We start from the raw sequence: 26,196 nt of genomic DNA, 5'->3' as shown, positions 1-26,196 counted from the left end.
TATATGTTTTCAGTTCTTTTGAGTTATTTACCAGGAGTGGAATTGCTAGGTCATATGGTAACTCCATGTCTAATTTTTTGAGGATCTGCCAAACTGTTTTCTACAGTGGCTGAACCTTTTTACATTGGTGAGCATATATGAGAGTTCCAATTTTTTTCACATTCTTGCCTGTTCTTGTTGTTTTCTGTAGTTTTTATTTTTATGTTATTATTATAGCCACCCTAGTAGGTGTTGACCATTTATTCTTTGTTTTTAGAATACCTTGTAATTTTTAATGTAATGCCAGACATTGTGGATGAATAATTATAGAAGCTGTGGTTTGTGTTATTTTCCTGCAAAGAGAGTTAAGTTTTCCTTTGATAAGTGAAGTACTAGATCACCTTGAGTCTGTTGAGGGTTAATGATAAGACTTGGTAGGGCTGGTGTATTTCAGTTTTGACCTTTGTCTAAGGAGAGGCATTTTTGAAGTCTCAACAGAGAGAGCTTGGGTTGTTTCTGAAGGCCCCTCTAACTTGGTGAGGCCTATACTCCAATCTTTGTCTCCATAGCAGTGGGTAGCAGCTGGAAGCTCTTCTCAGCTCTTTAGCCTCCTGTTATTTTCTAGTATTCTTGAATTCTGTTCCTCTTTGTGGTTCTTCCTCTCTGGGACTTTCTTTTTTAGTTTCCAGGTCTCTGATAGTCAAAAACTCTGTTTTCTCCTCAGTCCAACAGGACTGCCACTTTCAGCTTGGGCTTTATTTTCCTGTTCCTCAGTCAAACCGAAGGAAAAAGCCAAGGCAATTGTGCAGCTGGTCTTATAGGCTTCCTTTCTTTCAAGAATTGTAGCCCTTTCTATTCTTCTCTCTGCAAGTTGTTGTGTAGTGTCTTCAAACAGTTTTTTTATATTTTTTGACTTTTATTAGCAGGAAGGTTAGTTTGATACAAGCTGCTCTACCATGATGGTAATGGCGACTATGATGTTTTATGAGTTGAATTACAAGAAAGTGACCTGACTGTTGAGAGTGAGAACATAAGTTTTCAACAGATAATTTGGACAAGAATATATAAGGATGGATTTTTGTTTTCAAACAGAAGAATGTCAAGGTCAGCTAGGTTTGAAGGATGATGAAGTATAATTAAAAGAAAGATGTCATACTGAGTTGATATTTGGTATTTTTTTGTGAAAACTGAACAAGGTTATTAAGTGTTTAAAGAATAAAAGTTGGATAAATACTTGAAGATGAGGATTGAAGAAAAAATACGTAAGAAAGAGTAGTTTTCTGGGTAGAGTAGTGAAGAAATTAAAATTCTGATTTTTAAATGGGTGCTATTAGAGTAGTGGTTGGTTATTTTTGTAAATCTTAGAGATTATTAAATGATTGGAGGTTTGAGTATTTACATGTGATGGCTAAAGAACAATGCTTATCTGTTGAGAATGCCAGAATTGTGTTCACACAAGCTGGAAAGGTACACAGTGACCTACTGGCTATCTAAAAATGTGGGAGGAAGAGAACAACTAAAGGTATTGGAATGGGCATTATGTTCAGAACATCGAGAATAAGAGAAAGAAGGCAGGAGTAGATCAGTAAAGAATAATGCTGCCCTCTTCTCCTGCAGGCGTAGAAATCATAGTTTGGAAAGAAAATAACCATTTACTTTCTCCACTAAAATATCCCTAATAAGAGAGCCAGGTGTTGCAGACCATCTTGTGTCTATATTTTCCTTTTGCCCTTTTGTGAACTCTCAAGGTTAGTCAGTGGTTTTCTTCAAAATTTCATTAGGAAATTTGCCAAAGGCATCCTTTTGAGGCAGCTGTCTCTGTACCCTTGGAGGCCATCAGTAATGTTTCCAATCTATAGCAGTAGTCGGCACAAAAATGTTGAACTGAACTGTTGTCGCTGTGTTTGAAAACATTCTTCCATTGTTCATTGCCACCACTTTTTTCTCCCCCAAACGGTTTAAAATATATCACGTTGGGACTTCTGGTCCTTTTATAGTTTTTTGTTACTGTACCTTTTCAGTTAAAATCCATCATTAAGTATACCTAATATGTTAATAACTTTGAAAGGAGACTTAATTTTTTTAACACAATTTAAATAACAACAATAGACACAGTAGAAGTCATTAATATATAAAGAAATGAAAATTCTTTTTGTATGGAATGTTAAAATTTTTATTTTCACTATTGAGATTTTATCAAGTAAGATATACTTTAATTGTGATGTACTTTTGGTCTGAGGTGTGCTCAGATGCTGTGTTCATGCTAACCATTTTGTGAAGTTTTGGGGGGTATTAAATATGATGTTAATAAGTCCATTATTAAAATGCACTAGAAGAAATTGGAATGCATTTGTGTTTTTGTTTCTATCCAATTTAATATATAGGCAACTGTTATACCATATGCATCTTTAATATATTAGTTTAACTGTTTCCCTTGTTTTACTAAACTGTCTTCTTTCAGCCACCCACACAGAATATGCCTATGGGTCCTGGGGGGATGAGTCAGAGTGGTCCTCCCCCACCTCCACGCTCTCACAACATGCCTTCAGATGGAATGGTAGGTGGGGGTCCTCCTGCACCACACATGCAGAACCAGATGAACGGCCAGATGCCTGGTAAGTTTTTCTCCTCTAAGACATTAACACCAGAGTTGCTTAGCAACTGAAACGACATGGGGGCTCAAGGGATACTAGATTGTTGATGACAAAACTGCTTTGAATGCCCCCGAGTACAAGCTCTCTTAGAGTTTGTTAGCTACAGAGCTACGTGACCTGTATTCAGTGTTTATCAGGCTGCCCTTGGGCTTTGATGGAGCTGACACACAGCATTCCTCGGATGAACAGAACTGGCTAAATTTAGTCTGTCTGAAGCTGTGCAATACGGTTGGCTTTAGAAGCTTTTCGGAAAAAAAGGCATTGCGCTGTGGCTTAAGAATTAAAATCTGTAAAAAGGTGTTATAACATTTCCCTGAGTTTTTATTTACTTAAAAATTTATTGATCTCAGAAACAGTATCATTGGAAAAAACATATGGGGAAAAGAAACAATATAGTCTCTAAAGGGCTTGGGTATTTAGTTATTTCTTCATTGGTTATTGAAGCCGAATCTAGATTTTTATGAATATATATGTTTATAGCATAACATATATGGAAATTGGATTTAAAGCAAAATTAAAAGTTGAAAAATAATGTCAGCTCTCATATATTGTAGGCCATTCCCTTTTCTAATTATCCATTTTAAAATCAGTCACTAGAATGATATCTTTTAAGCTATTGGATGCTCATTTAGTTACCTTTTGCTGGTTTGAATTTTTAATGTGAAATGTATCTTTAAACTATTTTGTTTAAACAGCATCAACCTGTAGCTATAAGATTTAGTGGAGTATTCTTTATATTTAATATGGGAATATTTATATGTTCTAAAGGCAAAGGTTATTTTCATTAGCAAAAAGAAACTATTATACAATTAGCAATAATGGAAGTAATTAAAATAAAAGAACAATTTATTACTAAAATCAGTAATTAGCATCCTTGGGATAGTGTCTTCTGTAGCTGATTGTGTTGGTTTTGCATTGGTGTCCAAGGATGGCAGGTGTAGTAAAAGAAGCAAAAGAGCACAGAGCAAAAGAGGCAGTGTAGCCTGGTTTGTAGATTGATGTGTGACTGATCATGTAGGAAGGCAATGATGTTTCAGTGGCTGTGTTCTATTTCCCACTAAGACTTGTAACGTTGATGGCTCACACCCAGTATGGAGGTGGGAATAAAGACATAACTACTTTTCAGGTTGTAGTCAGGAGAAAGCTTCTTGCTGAATCTCCATTTAGCTCATCAGGACACATTGTTTTTCGAACTGGAAGGGTAATGCTAGTGCAGGTTAGCTGGTTAGGAGTTTTGTGATTTTTTATGGTGATACCTTTAATTAGGACTTTGATTTAACTTCTTCATATAACATTGAAGCCTAAGACCAAAGAAGCACTTGAGCAGCAATACAATTGTTAACGACATTTTGGTTTTTGTGTAAGACCATCTGGAGTAGTTATAGTCTTTTACTAAGCCAGAGATTATCAACCAGCTATGACCTAGGTTGTCCAGAATACTGTAGAGCTCTAAAACATTTGGAGATTCTCCTAACAACAGTTAGAGAGTTACAGTTAGGTGCAGGAGAAATTGGAAGGCCAGTATCTTGTATTTTCTTTATTTGATCCATATTAACCAGCCTTTTTTATGCACACAAATTCGTATCTAGGCTTTTAATTTTCTCTCTTCCTTTTTTTTTTTTTTTTTTTTTCTTTTTTGGTGACTGGCTGGTACAGGGATCCAAACTCTTGACCTTGGTGTTACCAGCACCGTGCCCTAACCAACTGAGCTAACTGGCCAGCTCCCCCTAGGTTTTTAATTTTCTATTTTAGTTTGTTTTTAATATTTTAATTTATAATCTAATTGCAGAGCTACCATATGCTGTTTGACTTTGGTCAAATAGCTTCTCAGTCTCAGGTTCCTTTTTAAAAAAATTAATTGATTTTTAAAAAACTAGATAATACATGCCTGTGGCACCAAAATCAAAAGGTACCAAAGGTTATACAGCCCCTGCCTCTCCAGACACTTAGTTCCCGAGAGGCATTGGTTTCTAGTTATCCTTCAAGAGATAGTCTGTGTATATAAAAAATATGCATGTATATTTTCTTTTTTTCTTCTTATTTTTTTAAAAACACAAATGATAGCACACATTAAATAGTATTAAGTATCTTTCCCTCTTGAAGATGTATTTTGGAGATCATCATTCCATTCAGTATATAATGAGCTGTCTCATTCCTTTTGATGACTGTATCACCTTCTTTTTTATGATTTTACTCTAATTTATTAAAACAGTTCCTTTAGATGGAAATATAGGTTGTTTCTAGTCTTTTGATATTACAAGCTATGCTGCCATGAATGTGTCTGTAAAAACTGTAAAAATGTGCATACATAATGTCTATTTTTTTGCATTCATGAACACAGAAACTTGTATATCTATAGGATGACTTCCTATAACTGAAATTTCTGGGTTAAAGGTATATGCATTTTAAAATTTGATAGTTACTGCAAATTGCGCTATATAAAAATAGTACTTTTTTATAATTATATTCCCTCAACAATGTGTGGAAGTGTTTCTTCATATTGTTGGATCAAAACTTTGGACTTTTGAAAATCTGAAAGATGAAAGTTGAGTCTCATAGTTTTAATTTGCTTTTTGTGATATAAGTAAAGCAATCAATATTTTCATGTTTATGAATCCTTTTGTAATTTTTGTGTGAACTGGTTTTTCATGTCTTTTTGCCTGTTCTTTTACTGATGATCTTGTTTTACTTACTTTGTATGTTAAGTAATTAGTTTGGTTTATTATTTGCCTTGTAAGTAATTTTTTCCTGGTTTACATTTTTATTATTTATTTTGGGTTTGGTTTTTTTTGTCATGTTCTAATTTTTTATTTTTATGTGACCGATTTATCAAATATGGCTTTTATGGCTCTAGGTTTTATAGCATACTTAAGAAGTCCCTTCCATTCCAGGATTATTTAAGAAAATTTTCTTTTTGAAATTCTTTTATGGTTTCTTTTCTTTTTTAATGTTTAAATATTTTATCCATATGGACTTAGTTTTAATGGAAGGAATGAGGTAGCAAACTAACTTGTTTTCCGTATGGCTATCCAGTTGTCACATTTACCAAATTAGTTTTCTATTGCCAACTGATACTTAATATCACCACTATTATCATTTACTAAATTACATGTTTGGGTCTATTTTTAGACTCTATTCTGGTCCATCAACCTGTTAGTCTATTCATTTATGTGTTAGTACTCTACTCTTTTAGTCAATCCAGCTTTAGTATATGTTTTGCTCTCTTATAAAGCTAGTCCTCCCTCATTACCTTCTTTTTTAGAATGTTCCTGGTTTTTCAAAAGCATCAGTTTTTTAACTTGTAAAATGGGAATAACAACATTCATCTCACAGTAATGCTGTTATTCAAGTGAACTATTTACTTTGCTATTGGTTAAATACTCAAGTTATTGTTTGGTATTATTATTATAATAATGCAAAAAATAAAAAGCCTTTTAGGGTACTTTTGTATCTGTTTAACTTTCATATTTTGGTTCTGATCATTTTGTTTTCAAAGGGCCTAACCATATGCCTATGCAGGGACCAGGACCCAATCAACTCAATATGACAAACAGTTCCATGAATATGCCTTCTAGTAGCCATGGATCCATGGGAGGTTATAACCATTCCGTGCCATCATCGCAGAGCATGCCAGTACAGAATCAGATGACAATGAGTCAAGGGCAAACAATGGGAAACTATGGCCCCAGACCAAATATGAATATGCAGCCAAACCAAGGTAACTAAGCTTTATGTCCTTGACTAGATTGTATCAAGTTGTTAGCTGATTTGTAAATATATAAGATCAAAGTGAATGACAGTCATGCCATAAGAAAGGAATGAACATTAAGTTTGAAACTAGTTTAAATCTCATCTTTTTTAACAGTTAGAAATTAAATTGCACAATTTAGATTTTCAAGCTATTTATGTCTTTGAGACGTTTTATTTGGGATTCCATGTCGTTGAATTATCTTTTAAAGCTGATCAATGAATAATCAAACGTTTGGTTTTAGAGCTAGAAAAGTGAGAAAATATAATTTTGTCTTTACAGGTACAACCTCTTAAAAAACATCTGCTCTGTGGTTCGTTTTACTTATTAAGGATGTATTGATTTATAAACCAATGAATTTCCATTGGTTTATATGGTTGTTTTCTGATGCTATGTTTTAGCATTAAAGGTAGTTCTAAAATAATATGCTATTAGAATATTCAGTGGAGGTGCTTCCATACTTTTTGTTTTAGGGTGGTGTGAGTTCATTAAAATTTATTTACCAATATCAGAGGATTAAATTTTTAATGTTTCTTTTTTAAGTATTCTGTGAATAATAACTAAAAAACCAGTAAGTGGTTTTCTGTTCTGCTAATTGCCTGTTAAGACATTGGCATATTGCCAGCTTAAAGCCATTTCAGTTACAAAATGTGGTGAGGTTATTAAGAGTGTAAGACAGAATTAAATGTTATTTGTAATAAAATTTCTTATATTTTTATTATAAAAACCACATCATTAAAATGTACCCAGATAAAGGAATTTAATGTTAATCTCTTGATAATTATTTATGATGAAATAATATGTTAAAATTTAAAAATATGAGTAGAGATATATTTTATAATTTTGATGAGTTATACTGAAAACAAAGGGAGACTAAATTGTCAATCAGTGTAGCTTCACAAAACTGGCACTTGTTCCATTTTTTCGCCCAAAGTTATTAAGTGCCCATGATGGAATATTTTCTTTTTTTTTTTTATTAGGTCAATTAAAGGTTCAGAATGACAGCAAGATCTAGTTAGCAGTGCTAGATCAGAAGGGAGTTCAGATATTTCTCCATACAGTTTGGTTACCAAGAGGGAGAGCAAGGACATTGATAGTGATTCTGACAGCAACTACAATAATGATGGCACACTTCTTAGAAACCTATAGTTAAGAAAAGTTAGAGTGTGCACAAAAATGGATGTTGCTGCAGCATGGTTTTGATATGACATCATAAGATCTGAAGAAAAAAAGGATAATGCGTCAGCAATGTGTATATAGAAAATATTACTGGCTTTGGAGAAAAGAGTTGAGGTGTTTACAGGAATATTTTGTTCTAAACTTAGGGACCAACTAATCTTTTTAAAATTGTCATATTTGGTATGAATGTATAGTTTTTTCTTTTTATTATCATAGTAATATTACTTTTTGCTTTGTTTTCATTTTATGTGAATTTAATAGGAAATAAAAACTGTACAAAAAAATGACTATGTAGAGATCTGATTTGAAGAAATAAAAGACACTTTTCAAAAGAGAAAGAAAGTAGTATGAAAATCATTGAGGAAATTTTTATTGTTTTAAAAAATCTATTCAGGAGAAATAAACAGCATTTAAATTTTTATATTTCAAAATCAAAGAAAACCAAAGAAAATTACAATTACAAAAAAAAGACAAAGCTACACAATGTATGGACAGCACCCACTTTCTTTTTTTTTTTTTTTGGTTCTTTTTGTGACTGGTAAGGGGATCGCAACCCTTGGCTTGGTGTCGTCCGCACTGCGCTCAACCAGTGAGAGCACCGGTCATCCCTATGTAGGATCCGAACCTGCGCGGCAGGAGCGCCACTGCGCTCCCAGCGCCGCACTCTCCCAAGTGCGCCACACGGTCGGCCCCCCACTTTCTTAATCATATGAATTTCCTAGAAAATTATTTTAATTGTGTGGTACCTGTTGGATGAAAAAATTGTTTAGCATGATGAAAGTTTTATTAATGAAGTTTTAATATTCATTTTATTGTAGAACATATTTTCTGTATTTACATATATTACTTAAAATTTTTTTCTGTTTAGACCTAAATTGATGGAAGAAATGAAAGGAAACTGCATTTTAAGTAGTTTTTTTAAAAGAAGAGCTTGAAAAATACTAAAAGTCTGTAAAAGGAAACATTTTGACTTTAAAAATTTTTTGAGATATTATTAACTGTTCTTTCAGTTAAAATTGAAACATTAACTGATTGTGTGTTAGTAGTCTTCTAAACAAAATATTTCTGGCCAACATCTAGATGCTTTCATTTTTGTAGTTTTGAAGTATTTTGGTTTTTTATCCCACCAAAAAAACAGAAAATGTAAACTATCTAAAAAATCTTCTCATTCTAATTTAAGAGTCTGATTGAAATTAACTTAAAGGGTAGATATTTAATGCATTTACAATTTATCATTTTGATTATTTAAAAAAGTAATCTGCTAATTTATACTACTAGTTCTACTGTAATAAGGCACACTGTATACAAGTGTTACAGTAAAGACATTATTTCTAGTAATAGAATTGTGGAATCTCTTTGGACTTCATTAATTCTATAAAAGCTGCTTTTAGCTTTTTAATTTTTACTGAAAAGTTTAAAAAAATCAGTAAAAAGGCTAATATAATAAAACATGCAGACGTATTACACAAAATGTCATTTAAAAAAATCTGAACAAAGGGCCGGCCCCGTGGCTCACTCGGGAGAGTGTGGCGCTGGTAGCGCCGCGGCTGCCGGTTTGGATCCTATATAGGGATGGCTGGTGCGCTCACTGGCTGAGGGAGGTGCAGACAACACTGTGCCGAGGGTTGTGATCCCCTTACCAGTCAGGGAAAAAAAAAAAGAATCTGAACAAAAAGTTGATCCCATTAAATTTACTAATTGTATATTACTGTGTTCATAGTTACAAAGAATTTCCGTATTTACTGTTTTTTGGAACTTTAAAAAAAAATGAGCTTATGTGTCAGTGGTATTGTGATTGGTGCCTTTTAGTTCACTTGTAGTGTTTTACATGTATCTGTGAATTGAAAAAAGTATTTTTTTATTCAGCAACTGAACTAGTCCTAGAGCAGAATGTTTTTCTCTGTGCTTTCTTAGAGCGTCTATTGCTTCCAGGGGAATGATTTAGCAAATTTTTAATGTTAATTTGTTTCTTAAGCTGCTGGCAAAATGTTGCTTCAATATAATAGTCAGTACAGCATATGCTTCCCCATGCTGTTTTCACGTTATCGAGATAGGGTTAATTGATTATCACTTTGAACCTTAAAAGTAAGATCTGTGTTCAAAGTGAACCACAGTCTTCCTACATAAACTTACTTGTATATAGAACATAAACTCCACTAGAATTTAAAAAGTTCTAGAAAGGTGGGAAGTATGTCTGTTTTGTTCACTGCTATATTCCTGGTCCCTGAAACAGTAGCTGAGTATGGGCACACAAAATCCATTTCTTCACTGAACAGGAATTGAAACCAGATGTCCTATGATAACCTGGGAAGACAGACTTAATGCTTTAAAGATATTTATTTAATAAAGCAACAAGAGGGGCTGGCTGGTTAGCTCACTTGATTAGAGTGTGGTGCTAATTACATCAAAGTCAAGGTTTGAATCCCCAACCAGCCAGCTGCAAAAAAAAAAAAAAAACATTATAAAGCAACAACTGTATTCATTAAAGTATGAAAAGTCAAATTAGAATAGAAAGGTTTTCTGAAGATGGCGAACAGTTATATTTGATAGAATTTGCATATTTTTATTTCAGGGCATTAGTAATTATAGCTTTCCTCATTGAACAGACTTATACTAATTACATATTCAAATATAAGGAGTTTCACAAATTATCATAGTTGTATTTAAGAACGTATTTCCCAAGTTCCATGTATATAATTCTTCAGACTTGGATTTAAGTCTTGGCCCTGTAACTTACTTCATGTGGGACAGTTGACTAAATTTCTTAATTTCTCTAAGTAAGTTTAAGTGAAATGATGCATAATTTAGTATGTTTATTTGCCATTTGCATGTTTTCTATGAATTGCCTGTTTGTGTTCTGTAATCTGTGCTTTGTATGTTTATTATTAATTTGAAGGAATCCTTTATAGATTAAGGCGCTATTTGCCTTATGTGAATTTCCCGTATGTGAGAACATTTTGTTAGCTTAAAGAGATAGGAATTTAACTTGTTAAAATGGTTTGTTCCAGAGATAGTATTCTGAAAATGGTGATATTACTTTCATGAAAAAAAATTAGTTATTTTTTAGTTATATCAGAACTTGATGTAACATTTGCTAAATTATGGTCCAGATAGATCTTAGTAATTATTGATAAAATACGTTGGAAGATTCAGCATGCTTATTAGCATATTAAAAGGTTTGAGAAGTCCTACAGTAAAGAAACCAATTTAATTTTGGTTAATGTGAGTATATTATGATGGAGCTCTTTTTCTTTAACTTACATTTTTAGCATATTATCGAAAATAAGAGCTAATATTCAGTGATTGCCCTTTAGTGCTAGACAATGTATAGAAGTGCTTTACATGTCTTTAATTTGATTTTCACAACATCTTTGAGATAGTATGTACTATTATTATTCTCAGTCCATTCATGTGGAAACAGACATCCTATCGAAATATAGGCAGGCCTCTCTTTGTGCAGTTTTGATATGAATGAATTTTAGTTACCACAGTTTAGTTAAATAACACTTGTTTGCCAACAACACCGTTCAAATTTCAGTTACCATGGTATATTAACTGTGGGAAATTGTATAAAGTACAAACTTAGCAGCTGTCTCTTCAGTACACAAATCACTGCATAAATAACAGATGCCTGTCCTGATCAGTGACCATTCATATGTATCTCTTTCAGATTCTGCCAGTGATAGGTCACTGTGCTTTCCTCAGTCAGTTCATGAACATTCAGCATAGCTTGTGTGCTTCCTTAGCTCCCAGCAATAAACCTATATATGACATTTTACAAACTTGGATAATTGAAAGAGGGACTTGGCCAACAGACATGAAAGTGCACCAAAGAAATGAAAAGTGATAATGCAGGAAATGAAATCCAAATCCAGTGTAAATGGAGCTATAGGAGAAACTGCTGACCATGGGAATGTTTACACTGCTGCCATTTGAGAGAATCTAGAATAGATATGCAGTGTAGGTACTTAACATGAAGGTGAATTCATTGATGTCAGTGAGAAAAGTGGCTGTGATGAAAAAGCTGAAGATGTCCCAGAGGAACTGAGAGCAGCAAAATAATTCACATTAAAGAAATTCTTGGAGATATTGTATTTCACAACATTAAAAATATAAAGGATGAAATGTTGGAAGCTGGTCCAGACTTAGAAGGGAATATGATAATTTGTTAAGCTGTAGAAAAGATGCTTGCTTGAAATACTCAGTTTTACCGTGAGGAGAAAGGAAGCACTATTACTTTTCAAACTATTGTTGATAAGATTTTGAACAACAAAAGACAAATGCTTTAATTCTCGGTCTTTCTAATGTTTTAAATTACAGTGAACTAAATATTAATTAAAATTTCCCTATGCATTTATAACTGACAATAATATAGTTTTTAATGTTTTTGCAAAAAATTTTTAGCAGTCATGGAATAATTGTGATTTTTCCCATAGATTATTAAGATCATTTTTGCATGATTTCAGCTTTCATGGTCGTTTTCTCAGCCCCATGCAAAGAGAGGACATTCTGTAAAGTTTTATAGAACACACTTGGGGAAGTGCTAGTAAGTTTATAACTTTATATAAATGTTGTCAGTTTAAGAGCTTCCTATTTTTTTTTTAAGGACTCATATGAGATACAGATATGTCAGATAATGATAAGTGCAGAAAAATATGCAAAATAAGGGGAAAAAGAAAGATGAAGGTGTGTTTTAGGGTGGGAGCAGATACCTGGGAAAAGCGTGTTGCACAGGCAGAAGGAACAGTGAGCAAGAGCCCTGTGGCTGGAGTATAATTGGTGTGTTTGAAGTATAGCAAGGAGACCAGTCAAACTGGATTTGAGTGAGTGAATGTGGGGAATCATGAAAAATAAGGTGCAAGAGGCAGTTGAAGGCTAGGCAATGAAAGACCTTGTATTGTAACCCGTGAGGATTTTAGATTTTATTCTGAGGAAGAGGGGATAGTGCTGAAAAGTTTTGAGTACAATAACAACATGATCTGAATGTATGATCTTGAAAGGATACCTTTGGCAGCTGTATGGAAAATAGTCTGTAGTCAGGCAAGGGATGAAGCAGGGGAGACCTCTTAAAAGGCTCTTGCTGTATTTGGGTAAGAGATGATGGTGATTTTGAATAGGGTGATAGCTGTGGAGGTAATCAGAAGTAGTCAGTTTTAGGACATTTACCATATATTTTGAAGGTGCAGTTGACATGTTATGTTAGTATTTGCCAGCATAGATGATGTAGAGTAAAGGAGAACAGAGTTAAGGATGACTTCAAAGTCAAAGTAATTGGATGAGTGATGTTTCCATGGCTGAGCTTAAGATACTGGGAGAATAGCAGATTAAGGAGTTAGGTTTGGCACCTGTTAAAGTTGAGTGACTTCTGATATCCAAGTAGATATATCAGGTAAGCTGTTACATATTGTTAGTCTAGAGTTAAAGGGAAAGGTCAGGATATTTAAAGCCATGATATTGGAAGAGATCATTTAATAAATGGATAAAGGTAAAGAACAAAAGAGGTCTGAAGATTCAATCCCTGAGCACTCCAACGTTTTGACATTGGGAAGGTGAGGGATTTCTTCTAGGAAGACTTAGAAGACTGAGCAGGAGCATCCAATGAATTGGGAGGGAAGCCAAGAGAAGCTAAGTGAAGGAAGTGTTTTAAAAATGAGACAATTGTTAAATGTGTCAGATAAGTTGAGGATTGAAAACTAACCTCTGGATTTTATGACAGAGATGGGCAGTTTTGGTGAAGGGAGGGAGCAAAAGCCTGACTGCTGGAGTATGTTAATACGAAAATGGGAAGAGAAGTGGCAACAGTAAATAAAGACAATTCTTTTCAGTCATTTTTTGATGTAGGAAAACAAAAATGGGTTAATAGCCAGCGAAAGATGTAAGGTCAAGAAAGATTTTTTTTAAAGATGGTAAGATATTAAGTTGTATTTGTATATTGATCCATTAGAGAGGGGAACTTAATGAGAGAGAGGGTGGAAAGGGCAGTGTATGTGAGTTGCTGCAAGGAGTTAGAGGACAGTCTTCAATATTGCCCTAAGTTCTGATAACCAGCTGCAAGAGTTTAGCCACTGTGAAGTTCTAGGGGATGGTCCCAAGACTGGCTTCATTTCCGACACCAGTTGCATGTTTGGGGGTTCCCAAAACCACCCTCAGGTTTGATAATTTAGTGGAAGGACTCACAGAACTCACTGAGTGCTGTATACTCACAGGTATGATTTATTATAGGGAAGGGGTACAGATTAACATCAGCCAGGGGAAGAAGTACATAGGGCAGTGTCCAGAAGAGGTACCAAGTGCCAGGGTTTCCATCGTCCTCTCCTTGAGCAGTCAGGATGCATTGCTTTCCTGGCATGGATGTATTATAATACACACACGGTATTGCCAACCAGGGGAGTTCACTGGAGCCTCGGTGTTTATAGAGTTTTTATTGGGCTCCATTATGTAGATTTGATTGATTCTGCATGTGGTTGATCTCTAGTCTTGAAACCCCCCCCACTTCTCTTTCCCCCTCACACTTAACCCCATGTTCCCCATCCAGGCTCAGGAGCTATAGGAAACCCCAAAATTAGTAAATTAAGTAAATCTTTAATATTAAAAAAAGCTTACCATGATATACTGAATTTCAAGTACGACATAGAAAATTTACAAATGAAGAAATTATTTCATATATTATATTCCATGGAAGGGTCATGTTCGATCCCTGTAGTGGGTTGGAATGAATGAGAATTGTGTGTACCCTCATCTCTCTTCACTGTTAAAATTGGTAATTCTATGACATATTGCTAGTGTTGCAAGTCTCTGTTACAAAGAATTTGTAACAGCCATTACTATTAGAGTTCAGACTAGATGTTTTGTTTATATCTTTGATCAGTATTGCTAATTTTGGATGAGTTTTTTGAGGTTGTAATTTTTCCCCTAATAATAACTTTTTTTAGTTATAAAAAAACTAATATGAAAAATTTGGAAAATACAAAAACATGGAGCATAAAATAAAAATCACCTCCAATCTTGCTATATAAATTTTTAATGATTCCAGTTTATTAGCATATGCTTAAGCTCTTTGTAGCAGCAGTTTGAGTTCTTGTAATTACATAATTAATTGTAAATATTCGTTTAATTATTTTTCTATAGACACTGAAGTTCTTTGAAGTCAGGAATGGTCTCTTGTTTTGTTTACCTTTATGCTATTAGTTGACTCATTAGCTAGGCATATTTACTCCTACCATAACAAATTAGAAAACCAACATCCTTTTGTGTGGTGTTGTCATCTATCAGCTGTCATTCCAGGAATGAAACAAAGAAGGCATTATTTGTTACTGTTAGATAAAACAGATGATTGTTAAGTATACCAAAACCTTTGGGTTTGGGAGACAAAATCCAGATGAGTTTCAATTTAGCAGATTATAAAATTGTTTCATTGTTTTAAAACTTTTTTTTTTTTTTTTTAAGATGACTGGTAAGGAGATCTTAACCCTTGACTTGCTGTTGCCAGCACCACACTCTCCCAATTGAGCTAACTGGCCATCCCTGTAAAGGGATCTGAACCCATGGAAAACTTTTAATTTTGAAATAATAATAGGTTCATAGGAAGTTGCAAAGGTATAATACAGTAATGTACCCTCCTCCAGACCATCTCTAATTCCTGGCAACCACTATTACTCTTTTCTCCATTTTTATAATTTTGTCATTTTGAGGATATTATTATATAAATGGAATCATACAGTATGTGACCTTTTGAGATTGACTTTTTTCATTCAGCATAATTAATACCTTTGAGTTCTATCTGAGTTATTGCAAGTATCAATAGTTTATTCCTTTTTATTGTTGTGGTGTGGAGGTACCACAGTTTGTTTAGCCATTCACCTAGTCAGGAACATTTTAGTTGATTCCAGTTTTTGTTTTTTACAAATAAAGGTGCTGTGAACAACTGTTTACATGTCCTTGTTTTTTATTTGGACATAAAATTTCATTTCTCTGAGTTATATAAATACTCAGGAGAACAATTGCTGGGTCATATGATAAGTGTATGTTTTACAAATTACATTTTAACAAATATCCCAAGCCATGCTTATTTATAGTCCATTCCCTCAGAATTTTTCTGGGCAGGATAATCTGTGCCAGATAGTCCATAACTTTTCAGCTTTCATGCTCAATAACATAAAGCTAGACTTTCTAATTAGTCCATCTCCATGGCTTTCTACCTGGGCAAGCTACAGATTGTTGTTTCTTGTGCCACATAAATTTAGTGCTTTTGGAGTTCATTTCAGTACACAATAGATGTTTACCAGCGACTTTATTTGTGAGTTATTATTATGTAGTACAATTGAAACTATTTAAGATGGATCATTTAAGAGGGGTTGTCTGACTCTAAGAAAAAGCCTATACTCTTATTTTGCTGGACTCATTAAGCCACAACACATCCCCTTTCCGGTTCTCAATCACCAGAAAGCTAAATACATAATCTAGTTTCCAGACTAATTTGTAAAGATGCCTATGATTTAAAATTATGGCCTTTAGAAGTCTAGAATTTCTTAACTCAGTACTATTGACATTTTGAAGTGGATAATTCTTTGTTGTCCGTCCTGTGCTTTATGGAATGTTTACCAATATTTCTGTCCTTTACCCACTAGGTGGCAGTAGCACCCCCCACTCCAGTGTGACAAACAAAAATTTACCCAGACTTTACTAAAAGTCCGCTAGGGACAAAATCACCCACAGCTGAGAATCACAGCTTTAAGAAATGGCCGATATTAATAACTGCATAAAAAGATGTGTCACTAAAGAAACAAATGACAGTAACAAACTGTTATTGGTACTATTATGTTTTAATACTTTTATGAGAATTTCTTAAAAAAATTTGTAATAAAGTTAGTGTCTCTTAGTGAGCTGTTCTTTTTACTAGCTAAAATCTTTCATGGTTCCATTTTTTTCACTGGTTGTTAGGAAACTCAGCTAAGCTTGTGCTTAGTTGCAGTGACTTTACTAAGCTGGGATAATCCTACATTTTCTTAGCTATGTGGCTCTTGTGTTTTTAACCTTAGTATTGAATGTAAACATTTTATTATGAACTATTTAAAATTCTTGATGTGGATAGATATACAGTTTAGGTAAGCAAAGAATCCTATTCATTTTAAATGGCTAGTTAAACAGTAAGTTACCTAATTGAGTTTGCTGGAATACAAGGATTTTTTTCCCCCCCCAAATAAACTGGTAGTAATATACCTTCAAATGAGAGCTATAAATGGTTTAGTTTGAGATTGAATGGTTAAGGAACGAGTAGGAAAATGTGAATAGTAAGTGGTGAAGTATGAACATGAAAATAGGCCTGGGGAAATTATTATCTGTGCAGTTTTATGGTCTAATTCATGTAATGTTAGATAGGTAGGGTGAAGACATTTCTTATATTTTAGGATTTTTATATTATAGTGATAGAGATACAATATTCAGAACTTTTCATGGGAGATAATGTCGTGGGAGAAATATGTTTTAACTTTGGAGAGGAGGTGCACATATAGTGTTTAAGACCGTAGGCTTTAGAGTTCTCACCATTTAGTAGCTATGCAACTTTGGGTAAGATTCTTAATATTTGTAAGCCTGAAATTTTTTTGCCTATAAAATGAAGTTGATAATAATACTGCCTGTTTTGTAGGGTTTTAGGGAGGATAAATAATACATCTAAAGCTCAGCTTAGTGCCCAGGTCATAGTAAGTACTCATTAAATGTTAACTATCATTTTTTACTGTACTGTACTATTTAAAATAATTCTTAGATTAGTGATACAATTTATACCATTTTACTGTATTGTTTTGTATCTGAGAATGAATATATATGTGTATATGTTTGTATGTGTATGTATATAAAATATTTTTTAAATTACATCATTCAAAATTTTTCACAGACTAAGTAAATTTAATGTTTTCTTTATAGTTGAGTCTTTAAAAGTTCTTTTTTGATGGTCTAATTGTAAGTCACTGTAGATGGTGACATTGACATCTTTGTGATGTGGCATGGGGTCTGGTACATAATAAATAGTCAATAAATTTGATACTTGACTTTTTAATTTTTTGTTTTCCTTTTTGATCACTAACTTAGAACTAAGTATTAACCATCTTATTATAGCAAAGAATTCCAATAATAGAAAATGTGGTAATTTGGGAATATTTTACATTTACTTTAAGATATAGGACATTATTTCCATAGAATATCTATTAGGGTATAAAAGCCAAAATGGGAAGAAATAATATAGTAATGATGAGTATTTGTTATATGTCCTTGCAAAACACTTAACAAAAGTATATTCTAGGTAATTAAGACTAACTAGCAGTCTTTGTGTATGTGTTATCTATTTTGTAGCGCATCTTAACATCAAAATCATTTACATAAAAAAGATGAATAACTTTTAAGCATGTAATAGTGTGTGATGCTGTTGTTTGTAGAAAATGTTTATAATAGACTCATTTTGTAATCTTATTTCACTCTGTAGTATAATTTTTAGAACTCATTTTGGGGTAACCTTTTGTGATTTAGCTCTCCTATTTCCATTACTGTCTCAAGAGATAATGCTCCCACATTGCCAGTCTAACATGTTTCATTATGATAGGGATAAACAATCACAATCAAAGTCATAAAGTCATAATTTTTTTCTTTAATGGATAAGGCTTGAAGGAAAACAATGAAAAGTACCTTGTTTTAGTAGTGCTAGCCAACTCCATTCTCCCTGTGGTTTTAGGCTTGATCCTGAATATGCCAGGATCCTCAGAGGAAGGGAAGTAACAGAGAAAAGAAGTTAGGGTGGTAATTGAGCTCTTTGGGATTGGAACTGCAGACAGTCCTAAAAGATAAAGCACAAGGGACATGATCTTTTCTATTTAGAGCTTAAGCTAGAATTATTTTTCTTCATTAGAGCAAAGTTCAGAATTTTGTTACGTATCTTTTTGGATTTTGTCCCCCTGGCTATTATGGTTTTGTTTTCTTTTTAATTTTGGTTCCAATGCATATTATATGCTTTAGTTGTACAAGGGGTCTTTAAAAAGTTCATGGAAAGATTAGTATTATCTTTTAATTCTATTTTTCCAGGAACTTTTTGAAGTATCCTTATTTAGTTACCTTCTGTTAAGACAGGAGGTCTTTAGACAGTGTTAGAGAGGAAAGACAAGGCAAAACCTTCATTTACTGAAAATGGATTACATTAATGCCCAGTAAGGTTGCCTATTAAATTCTGAATGTTAGTGTTTAATTCTTTATTATATACAAAATATATTTTTATATTATAATAACAGGGATCCTAGTCAGGAGCCAAGGTCAGCAGCCCCATCTACATGGAAGCAGGCAAGAAACAGAGCACCGGGGTCCTGGGCAGGAGCCAAGGGCAGTGTCCCCCACTTGGAAACAGGCAAGGAGTATGCCAGAAACACCACTTCTGCATGGGTGGCCCACCACAGCCACTACCACAGCCATGGCTGCTGAAAAAGCAGCTTGATGCTGTAGTCACTGTACCGGCAGTCTGCTGGACACTTGACTGCATTGATGCAAGGAAAAGTTACCAGTGGAGACCGGTAAAAGAAGACAGTGTGTCTCTCCTCAAAGCTGACTTCAGGGTAATGGAAAAAGCAACTTCTGTACCACGTGACCAGACATCAACATAGAGATACTAGAAATACAAAAACCTCAGAAAATATGACACCATCAAAAACATACAGTAATTCTCAAATACGGGACCCTATGGAGCAGGAAACCCTTGAAATTACTGAAAAGGAATTCTGAGCAACAGTCTTAAGGAAACTTGCTGAGATGTGAGAAGACTCAGACAGCATAATGAAATGAGAAAAAAAAAAAATCCAAGATATGAAGGAGGAAATTTACAAGGAGAGTAATACCTTAAAAAACAATGTAGTGTATCTCAGGGAACTTATTCACTAAATGGAATGAAGAACACAACTGATAGCTTAAGCAGCAGGCTAGAAGAAGCAGATGAAAGAATTTCTGATCTTGGAGATAGTCTTTTTGAAATAACCCAGGCAGACCAAAAAAAGGAAAAAAGAATTTTTAAAAAATGAGGGAAATCTGAGAGAGCTAGCAGACAACCTTATGTACACAAACATCCAAATCATGGGTGTTCCAGAAGGGGAGGGGAAAGGAAGAGTTATGGAAAACCTATTCAACAAAATAATAATGGAAAACTTCCCAGGTATAGGGAGACACGGAGCTTCAGATCCAGGAGGCTCAAAGTTCCCAAACAGATTCAACCCCAAAAGAACCTCTCCAAGACATGTTATAGTCAAACTGGCAAAGCTCAGAGGCAGAGAATCTTAGAAGAAGCAACAGAAAAGTGTCAAGTCACCTTTAAGGGAGCTGGTATCAGACTAATAGCAGACTTCTTAACAGAAACTCTAAAGGCCAGAAGAAAATGGGATGATATATTCAAAATACTAAAAGAAAAAATTGCCACACAAGAATACTATACCCAGCAAGGCTGTCCTTCAGAAACAAGAGAAAAATAGTGTATTTTCCAGACAAAAACTGTGGGAGTTCACCACCACAAGACCAGCCCTACAAGGATTCCTCAAGGAAGTCCTACATCTGGAATCTGAAAAATGATAATCACTACCATGAATGCATAAGAAAGAACAAAACCCACTGGTAGAACAAAAATGCAAACAAGAAAGAGAAAGAAACTAAATCTTAACCACCACAAAAAACTGTAATGACAATGTAATAATGCCTCTACTTTATTTCTGATTTTAGTAATTAGGGTCTTCTCTCTTTTTTTCTTGGTCAATCTAGATAAAGGTTTGCAGGTTTTGTTGATCTTTGTAAAGAATTAAGTTTTGGTTTTGTTGATTTTTCTATTGTTTTTTAATGCCCTGTTTCACATATTTCTATTACAATGTTTGTTATTTCCTACTTATATTTGCTTTTGGTTTAGTTTGCTCTTTTTCTGTTTTCTTAAGATAAAAGTTTATTGATTTGAGATTTTTCTTATTTTTCAATATAGGTGTTTACAAGTATAAATTTTCCTCTAAGCAATGCATGAGCTCTACATCCTATAAATTTCTATATGTTGCTCTTTGATTTTTATCTCAAAGTACTTTCTAATTTCCCTATGATATTTCTTTTTAATCATTGTTTATTTAGGAGAGTATTGTCTAATTTCCACACATTTGTGAATTTTCTAAATTTCCTTCTGTTATTGGGGTCAGAGAACATATTTTCTATGATCTTAGTCCTTTTAAATGTATTAAGACTTGTTTTATGGACAAAACCAACAAAAAAATAAAATAGAGCTGATAATAATAAAAAAAATTGTAACATCACTTAAATTAGTATTTTGGTACTTTTTTATTTCAGAACTTCTGAACTATGAAAGTTGTTATAGCTTATTTTTGAGTAGAGGCAGTGAAAAATAGTGGAACACACATGTCTTTGAAATCAAACTTGAGATTTGTCTGATTCCCAGTTGATATCTATTAGCTGTATAATCTTGATCATTGGATTTCTTGGCTAATCACGTGAAAATTAGGCTCCTTTCCTCTGGTGGTAGTTAGGGGTTTACATTAAGTGAATGTGTTCATAGGAACCAGCAGTATAGGTGTGCATTCAGTGTTAAGTTCCTTTCCCCATCACTCTTACTGAGCCAATTTGACCCTACTATTAAGAGTTTATTTCTTTGTTGAAAGACAGGTCCCAGTGCAACTTTTGAGAGGTTTATATATTTATGATAACAAAATCAGAGAGAAAGAAGAAAGAATTTGAAGAGAAGTAGAAAAACAGAAGGCAAAAGGGGAAAAAGTTAGCTGTGATAAAGTACTCCTTTAGATAAAACAGTTCTTCAGATTGGAAATGAAGTGAAGTCTTTCTGCTTATCACATTGTTGCTGCTGCTGTAGGTTAGTAGTATATTTAAAGAGGTGGGCTTGTTTTGTTTTGTTGTTAATGGTTTAATTTAAATCACTAAACAATGAGCTTCTGGGTCATCTGGGCAGTTTTTGCCTGTGAAACTTTTCTGGATTCTCTAGTCTTTGCCTTTTGTACTTTCTTCTTAAATTGTTGCCAAGACAGTAAAGGGGGAGTAAATAGCTATGTAAGCAATAAACTGAGAGATGACTCATATATACTTCTGAGACATTAATGGTTATAATGGCAGAATGATGAGCTCCCCACACCATAACTTGGCTCAGCTCTTTGAAGGAGGTGCTTACTTACATTGTTAGGTAGCAGCATGGGACTTTATGGCCATTGTTGATTATTTCATGTGATATATTTTTACTGTTGCCAGTGTGATGCTATAGCACTGGTAGTTTGGCTACCTGGCATTATTCACTTTGGAAAGTGTGTAGTTCTGATTTCTGAGCCTACAGTGTTATTGCAGTGCTCTGTCTAGGTGTTTTTTTTTTTTTTTTTTTTTTTTTTGTGTGTGTGTGTGTGTGTGTGTGTGTTTATATTTTAACTTATTAAGCAGTATAGCCCTTTGATGTCAATAGGAACTTTTTAGTTTATTAATCTTGTAGTTGGAAAAGGGAAAGAAGACCCTTTAAAATTATTTCCTAAAATAAAGTTATGAAATACTACTGATGTAAGTATATTTATAAATATTTGTATAGTTTCCTTATCAACCATTATATAATGAGTGGGTATTAAAAAAGAACAAAATGGATATCCAGACATTTGTTTTTTTTCCCCTGGTTTGACTACTGATTTGCTGTATGATTTTGCGAAGTTTACTTTCTGTGTATTTTCTAGTGTAGCATGAGGATTATATCTTTTTCAGAACAATTACATAGGTAAATATTATGTAGTACATAATGGAAAATATATACATTCAGGATATTTATGTATTATATCCATTTTGTTTTTAAAAAATGACTAGACTCCTCTTCTAGTGGGTTTTAGGTCAACTACCATGAATTGGTTGTTTTCCCTTATTTGCAGATTGTTTTAGGCATGTGAGCTTTAATTCAAGGACTTGTTTTTATTATTTGAAGTCAATTTTTATTGTGTAATTATATATTTGGGGATTATATCATAATAAAAGATTTTCTTATTTCTCTTAAGATGTTGAAATTATGTGCAAAAAAGTTACGTGTATAATGTTGTGTCTTGCTTTCAGGTCCAATGATGCATCAGCAGCCTCCTTCTCAGCAGTACAATATGCCACAGGGAGGCGGGCAACATTACCAAGGACAGCAGCCACCTATGGGAATGATGGGTCAAGTTAACCAAGGCAATCATATGATGGGTCAGAGGCAGATTCCTCCCTATAGACCACCTCAACAGGGTAAGATTCCATTTGGAAAACTTCCTACTTAATACAAATAACAGTAATTGAAAGGCTTTAAATTTTAATGAAATTGTGTTTTAGACAAAGTCAGGACTTTTTGTGTCTTAATTCTCTCTGCCTACCCCCCCGTCCCCCCTCAAAAGGTAGTAGATATAGTAGGTACAAAGGCCATGAAGTGGATAGGAACTTCTTGGTATACAGCTTTCTTTTATCTATTATTTTCTGGGAAAAGGTTACATCATAAAATTTTATATCAAAAGGTCACTAATTCATAGCAGAAAATACTGTTTTGTTTTTGAAACGTTATTAAATATATGGCCAGGAGCAAACCCAATTTTATTTCCAAGTACTCTAATATCAAAATAAAGAGGAGATTAATTTTCTACTAGGTTGAACCTCCTTTTAAGAAGTTAGTGTTCATTTTTCTGAGTTGGTTGTGTTTGGTATTGCATGTATGAGGGTACTTCAGAAAGTTTGTAACAGAATTGGATGATAATGTGAATCTTTCTGTGAACTTTTTGAAGTACCCTCTTATGTCTTAACATTAATTTTAGTAAATGTGGTATGTGGAGCTGCTTTTTGTGTATATATGTGTGTGTGTATGAATAGTTAAAAGTATCTGAAATGCTAAGCATGGGAGGGGAATCTACAGCTGAGAAATAATCTCTCATAACACCAGACTAGAAAGAAAGCCTTTGATGATGTAGCGAACAAATTATTTACATCTTGACTGGTTGTGGTTTTTCAGGCCCACCACAGCAGTACTCAGGCCAGGAAGACTATTATGGGGACCAATACAGTCATGGTGGACAAGGTCCTCCAGAAGGCATGAACCAGCAATATTACCCTGATGGTAATCTCTCCTAATGTTAACTTTCCCATTTTCTGTCCCTGCCCGATATTAATATAGAGAACTGTTCAAAACGTTTTAATGAGGATGAAGAAACTAACCATCTGTTTCTTCGAAATTTAGAAATACTTCAATACTCTAAAGTACCAATGATAGCATTAGTTATAATATAATTTAAAGTATATTTTGTGCAACTATTCCGTTAGTACCACCAGAAATATTCTATTGTTGGAATTCTTTCTTATATAAAAGAGAATCCTTTTATATTTAAGGTTGTTCATTTGAACCAAAGCAAATGTTATTGATTTACTCTTTTTTAAAAAATAACAACTTTATTGAGATATCAAGTGCCTTAAGGTTCACATATGGTTTACTTTTATGCATTGTATAAATACATAGAGAATACAGTTCTCGAGTATTTTTCCAAGTTTCATCAGTTATATACTTCTCAAAGAACTATGATTTATATACGTTAGGGCTTGCATTTCAGAAAAATTTTGGAGGCAAAATTATATCCATAACATAGCTTAGTAGAATAGGAAAGGGATTTGGAAACCAGATTTTTAATTATTTAGTTCAGTGGGTTTTTTTGGTTTTGTTTTTCTAGTGGAAGGTAATTTGTGAAAGAGGTCACTAATGATACACTTTAAGAAAATCTAAATAGTAATAATTCAAGCATACAAGTAGATTTTGCTGTACGGTTCTTTTAATTTTTCTGTATGTTTGAACATTTTATAATACAATGTAGTATAAAAAATAATCTAAACATATAAAACTGATAAATTAAGAGGTAGTTACTCATATTACAAAATGATTTGTCTTATGAAAGGATTTACCAAAAGCTTCACTTATATAGTAAGATCCATTGGTGTATTTAATATAAATTACCTAACAAAGAAACTAAGAAACTTAAAGCTAAAATGTTATTAGCTATTGACTAGATGCTAATGTAAGCCAGCAAGAAGATGTAATTTAGTATATTTGAAAAATCACTTTGCCCATCATTTTTTGTCGGTATATAAAGCGTAAAGGTACAAGTGTGCTTAAGGACACTGATTTTTACTGCAGAGGCTGTAACTATACAGGCAGAGCAAACACTGACCTGCTGAATTTGACATACAATAAATGATATATGTATGGATAATTCTGGTTAGAAAACTGTTTTTTTATATTGGATTTTTCGTGCCCTGAATTATTCAGAATGTTGTATTTTTTTTTTCTTCCACATGTAGACATGCTATTAAGATTTTTTTAAATTAAAAACTTTAGTAAGTTTATAGTAGACTAGAGAGGGATTTTAGAGGTGAAATCTACTTTGTTTAATTATGTGTACTAAAAAGTCTGCTGAAAATAAATGATAGTTTTGTTTGATTTTTAAAATACATTTTAAGTAATTGAGTTGAACTTGACATTATTATTTTGGTCCTGAATATCCCCTGAAATGTGAAATTTGTATTGTTACAAATATGACTGCTTCATTAAAAATGAATAGATATGATGTTTTGTAAATATCAAAACTTTTAAGGTTACTTTAAATAATTTGTTTCAGTACATTAGTGGATTTTTATTTAAATGGTTTTATTTTTGCGTAGATGTATATTAATTTATGTCTGACTTCTATGTACAGTATTCCATTTATATCAACAATTAATTTTCTTAAACAGCAGTGTGTCTTTTTTCTTATTAATTTATCCCAGTAAATATATAGATTAAGAGTTGGCAACATTTCTCTGTAAAGGGCCAGATAGTAAATCTTTTAGACTTTGTGGGCCATATGGTCTTTGTCTCAACAATTGAACTCTTATTGTAGCTCTTGTCATAGCCCGAAAGCTGCTATAGACAGTACTTAAATGAATGGGCATGACGCTATTCCAATAAAACTTTATTTGCAAAAACAGGCCAATGGCCACATGAAGACTGCAGGCCATAGTTTGCCAACCCTTGATGTAGATATTTATGAGGTGATTTTGGGAACATACTAGAATACTAGGGTGCTGAGTATAACATTTATTTCTAACTATATTCCTCCTTTCTTAATTAGGCATTTTTGTTAAATTTAGTTCAGATTTTAGCTAACCAAAAGGTTGTTTCCTAATTTTCTTAGTGAAACTTAGTTTAAAGGATGAGAGTATTATTTTTCATTAGAGTCTAGTTATCTTGCAAGTAAAATTCATTGTGCCTTAAATTTAACTAAAGGTATACTTTAACATTCAACACAATATGAATTTTCTGATGATGTATGTTTGTGATACTCAGAAATATTTTCTAAAGACTTCTAAAATGGCAGCATTAAGGAATATATTTTTGCATCTGAACGTTATTTGAAATACATATACTTTATGCAAGTAAATGTTAGAATGTGAAAAATTTGTTTCAGTTTCTTTCGGGAAAAAACTTATGGAGTTGTTTTATATTTTGCATTGTTTTTAGCATATGCTGTGGAATTGGAGACCAGCAGAACAGGTGTTTGACAAAATATGATAATTGCTTCCTTTGTTCACTCCAATTTAATT

At 33.4% G+C, this 26,196-nt stretch overlaps 1 protein-coding gene across 5 annotated transcripts in view; it reads left to right on the top strand.

Moving 5' to 3' along the window:
• The window catches only part of SS18 (SS18 subunit of BAF chromatin remodeling complex), an 82,570-nt gene that overhangs the window by 34,485 nt on the left and 21,889 nt on the right, over positions 1–26,196 (top strand). For all 5 annotated transcript variants that reach the window (XM_063076744.1, XM_063076742.1, XM_063076743.1 and 2 more), the window contains 4 exons: positions 2,441–2,594; positions 6,130–6,351; positions 22,663–22,830; positions 23,582–23,686. In XM_063076744.1, coding sequence (XP_062932814.1) covers positions 2,441–2,594; positions 6,130–6,351; positions 22,663–22,830; positions 23,582–23,686 — 649 coding nt within the window. The remainder of the gene's footprint in view (positions 1–2,440; positions 2,595–6,129; positions 6,352–22,662; positions 22,831–23,581; positions 23,687–26,196) is intronic.

The sequence above is a fragment of the Cynocephalus volans genome, chromosome 13 (assembly GCF_027409185.1).
Source record: "Cynocephalus volans isolate mCynVol1 chromosome 13, mCynVol1.pri, whole genome shotgun sequence".
Classification (NCBI taxonomy): domain Eukaryota; kingdom Metazoa; phylum Chordata; class Mammalia; order Dermoptera; family Cynocephalidae; genus Cynocephalus; species Cynocephalus volans.
The sequence above is the reverse complement of the archived record's forward strand: the minus strand, read 5'-3'. Positions and strand labels throughout refer to the sequence as shown.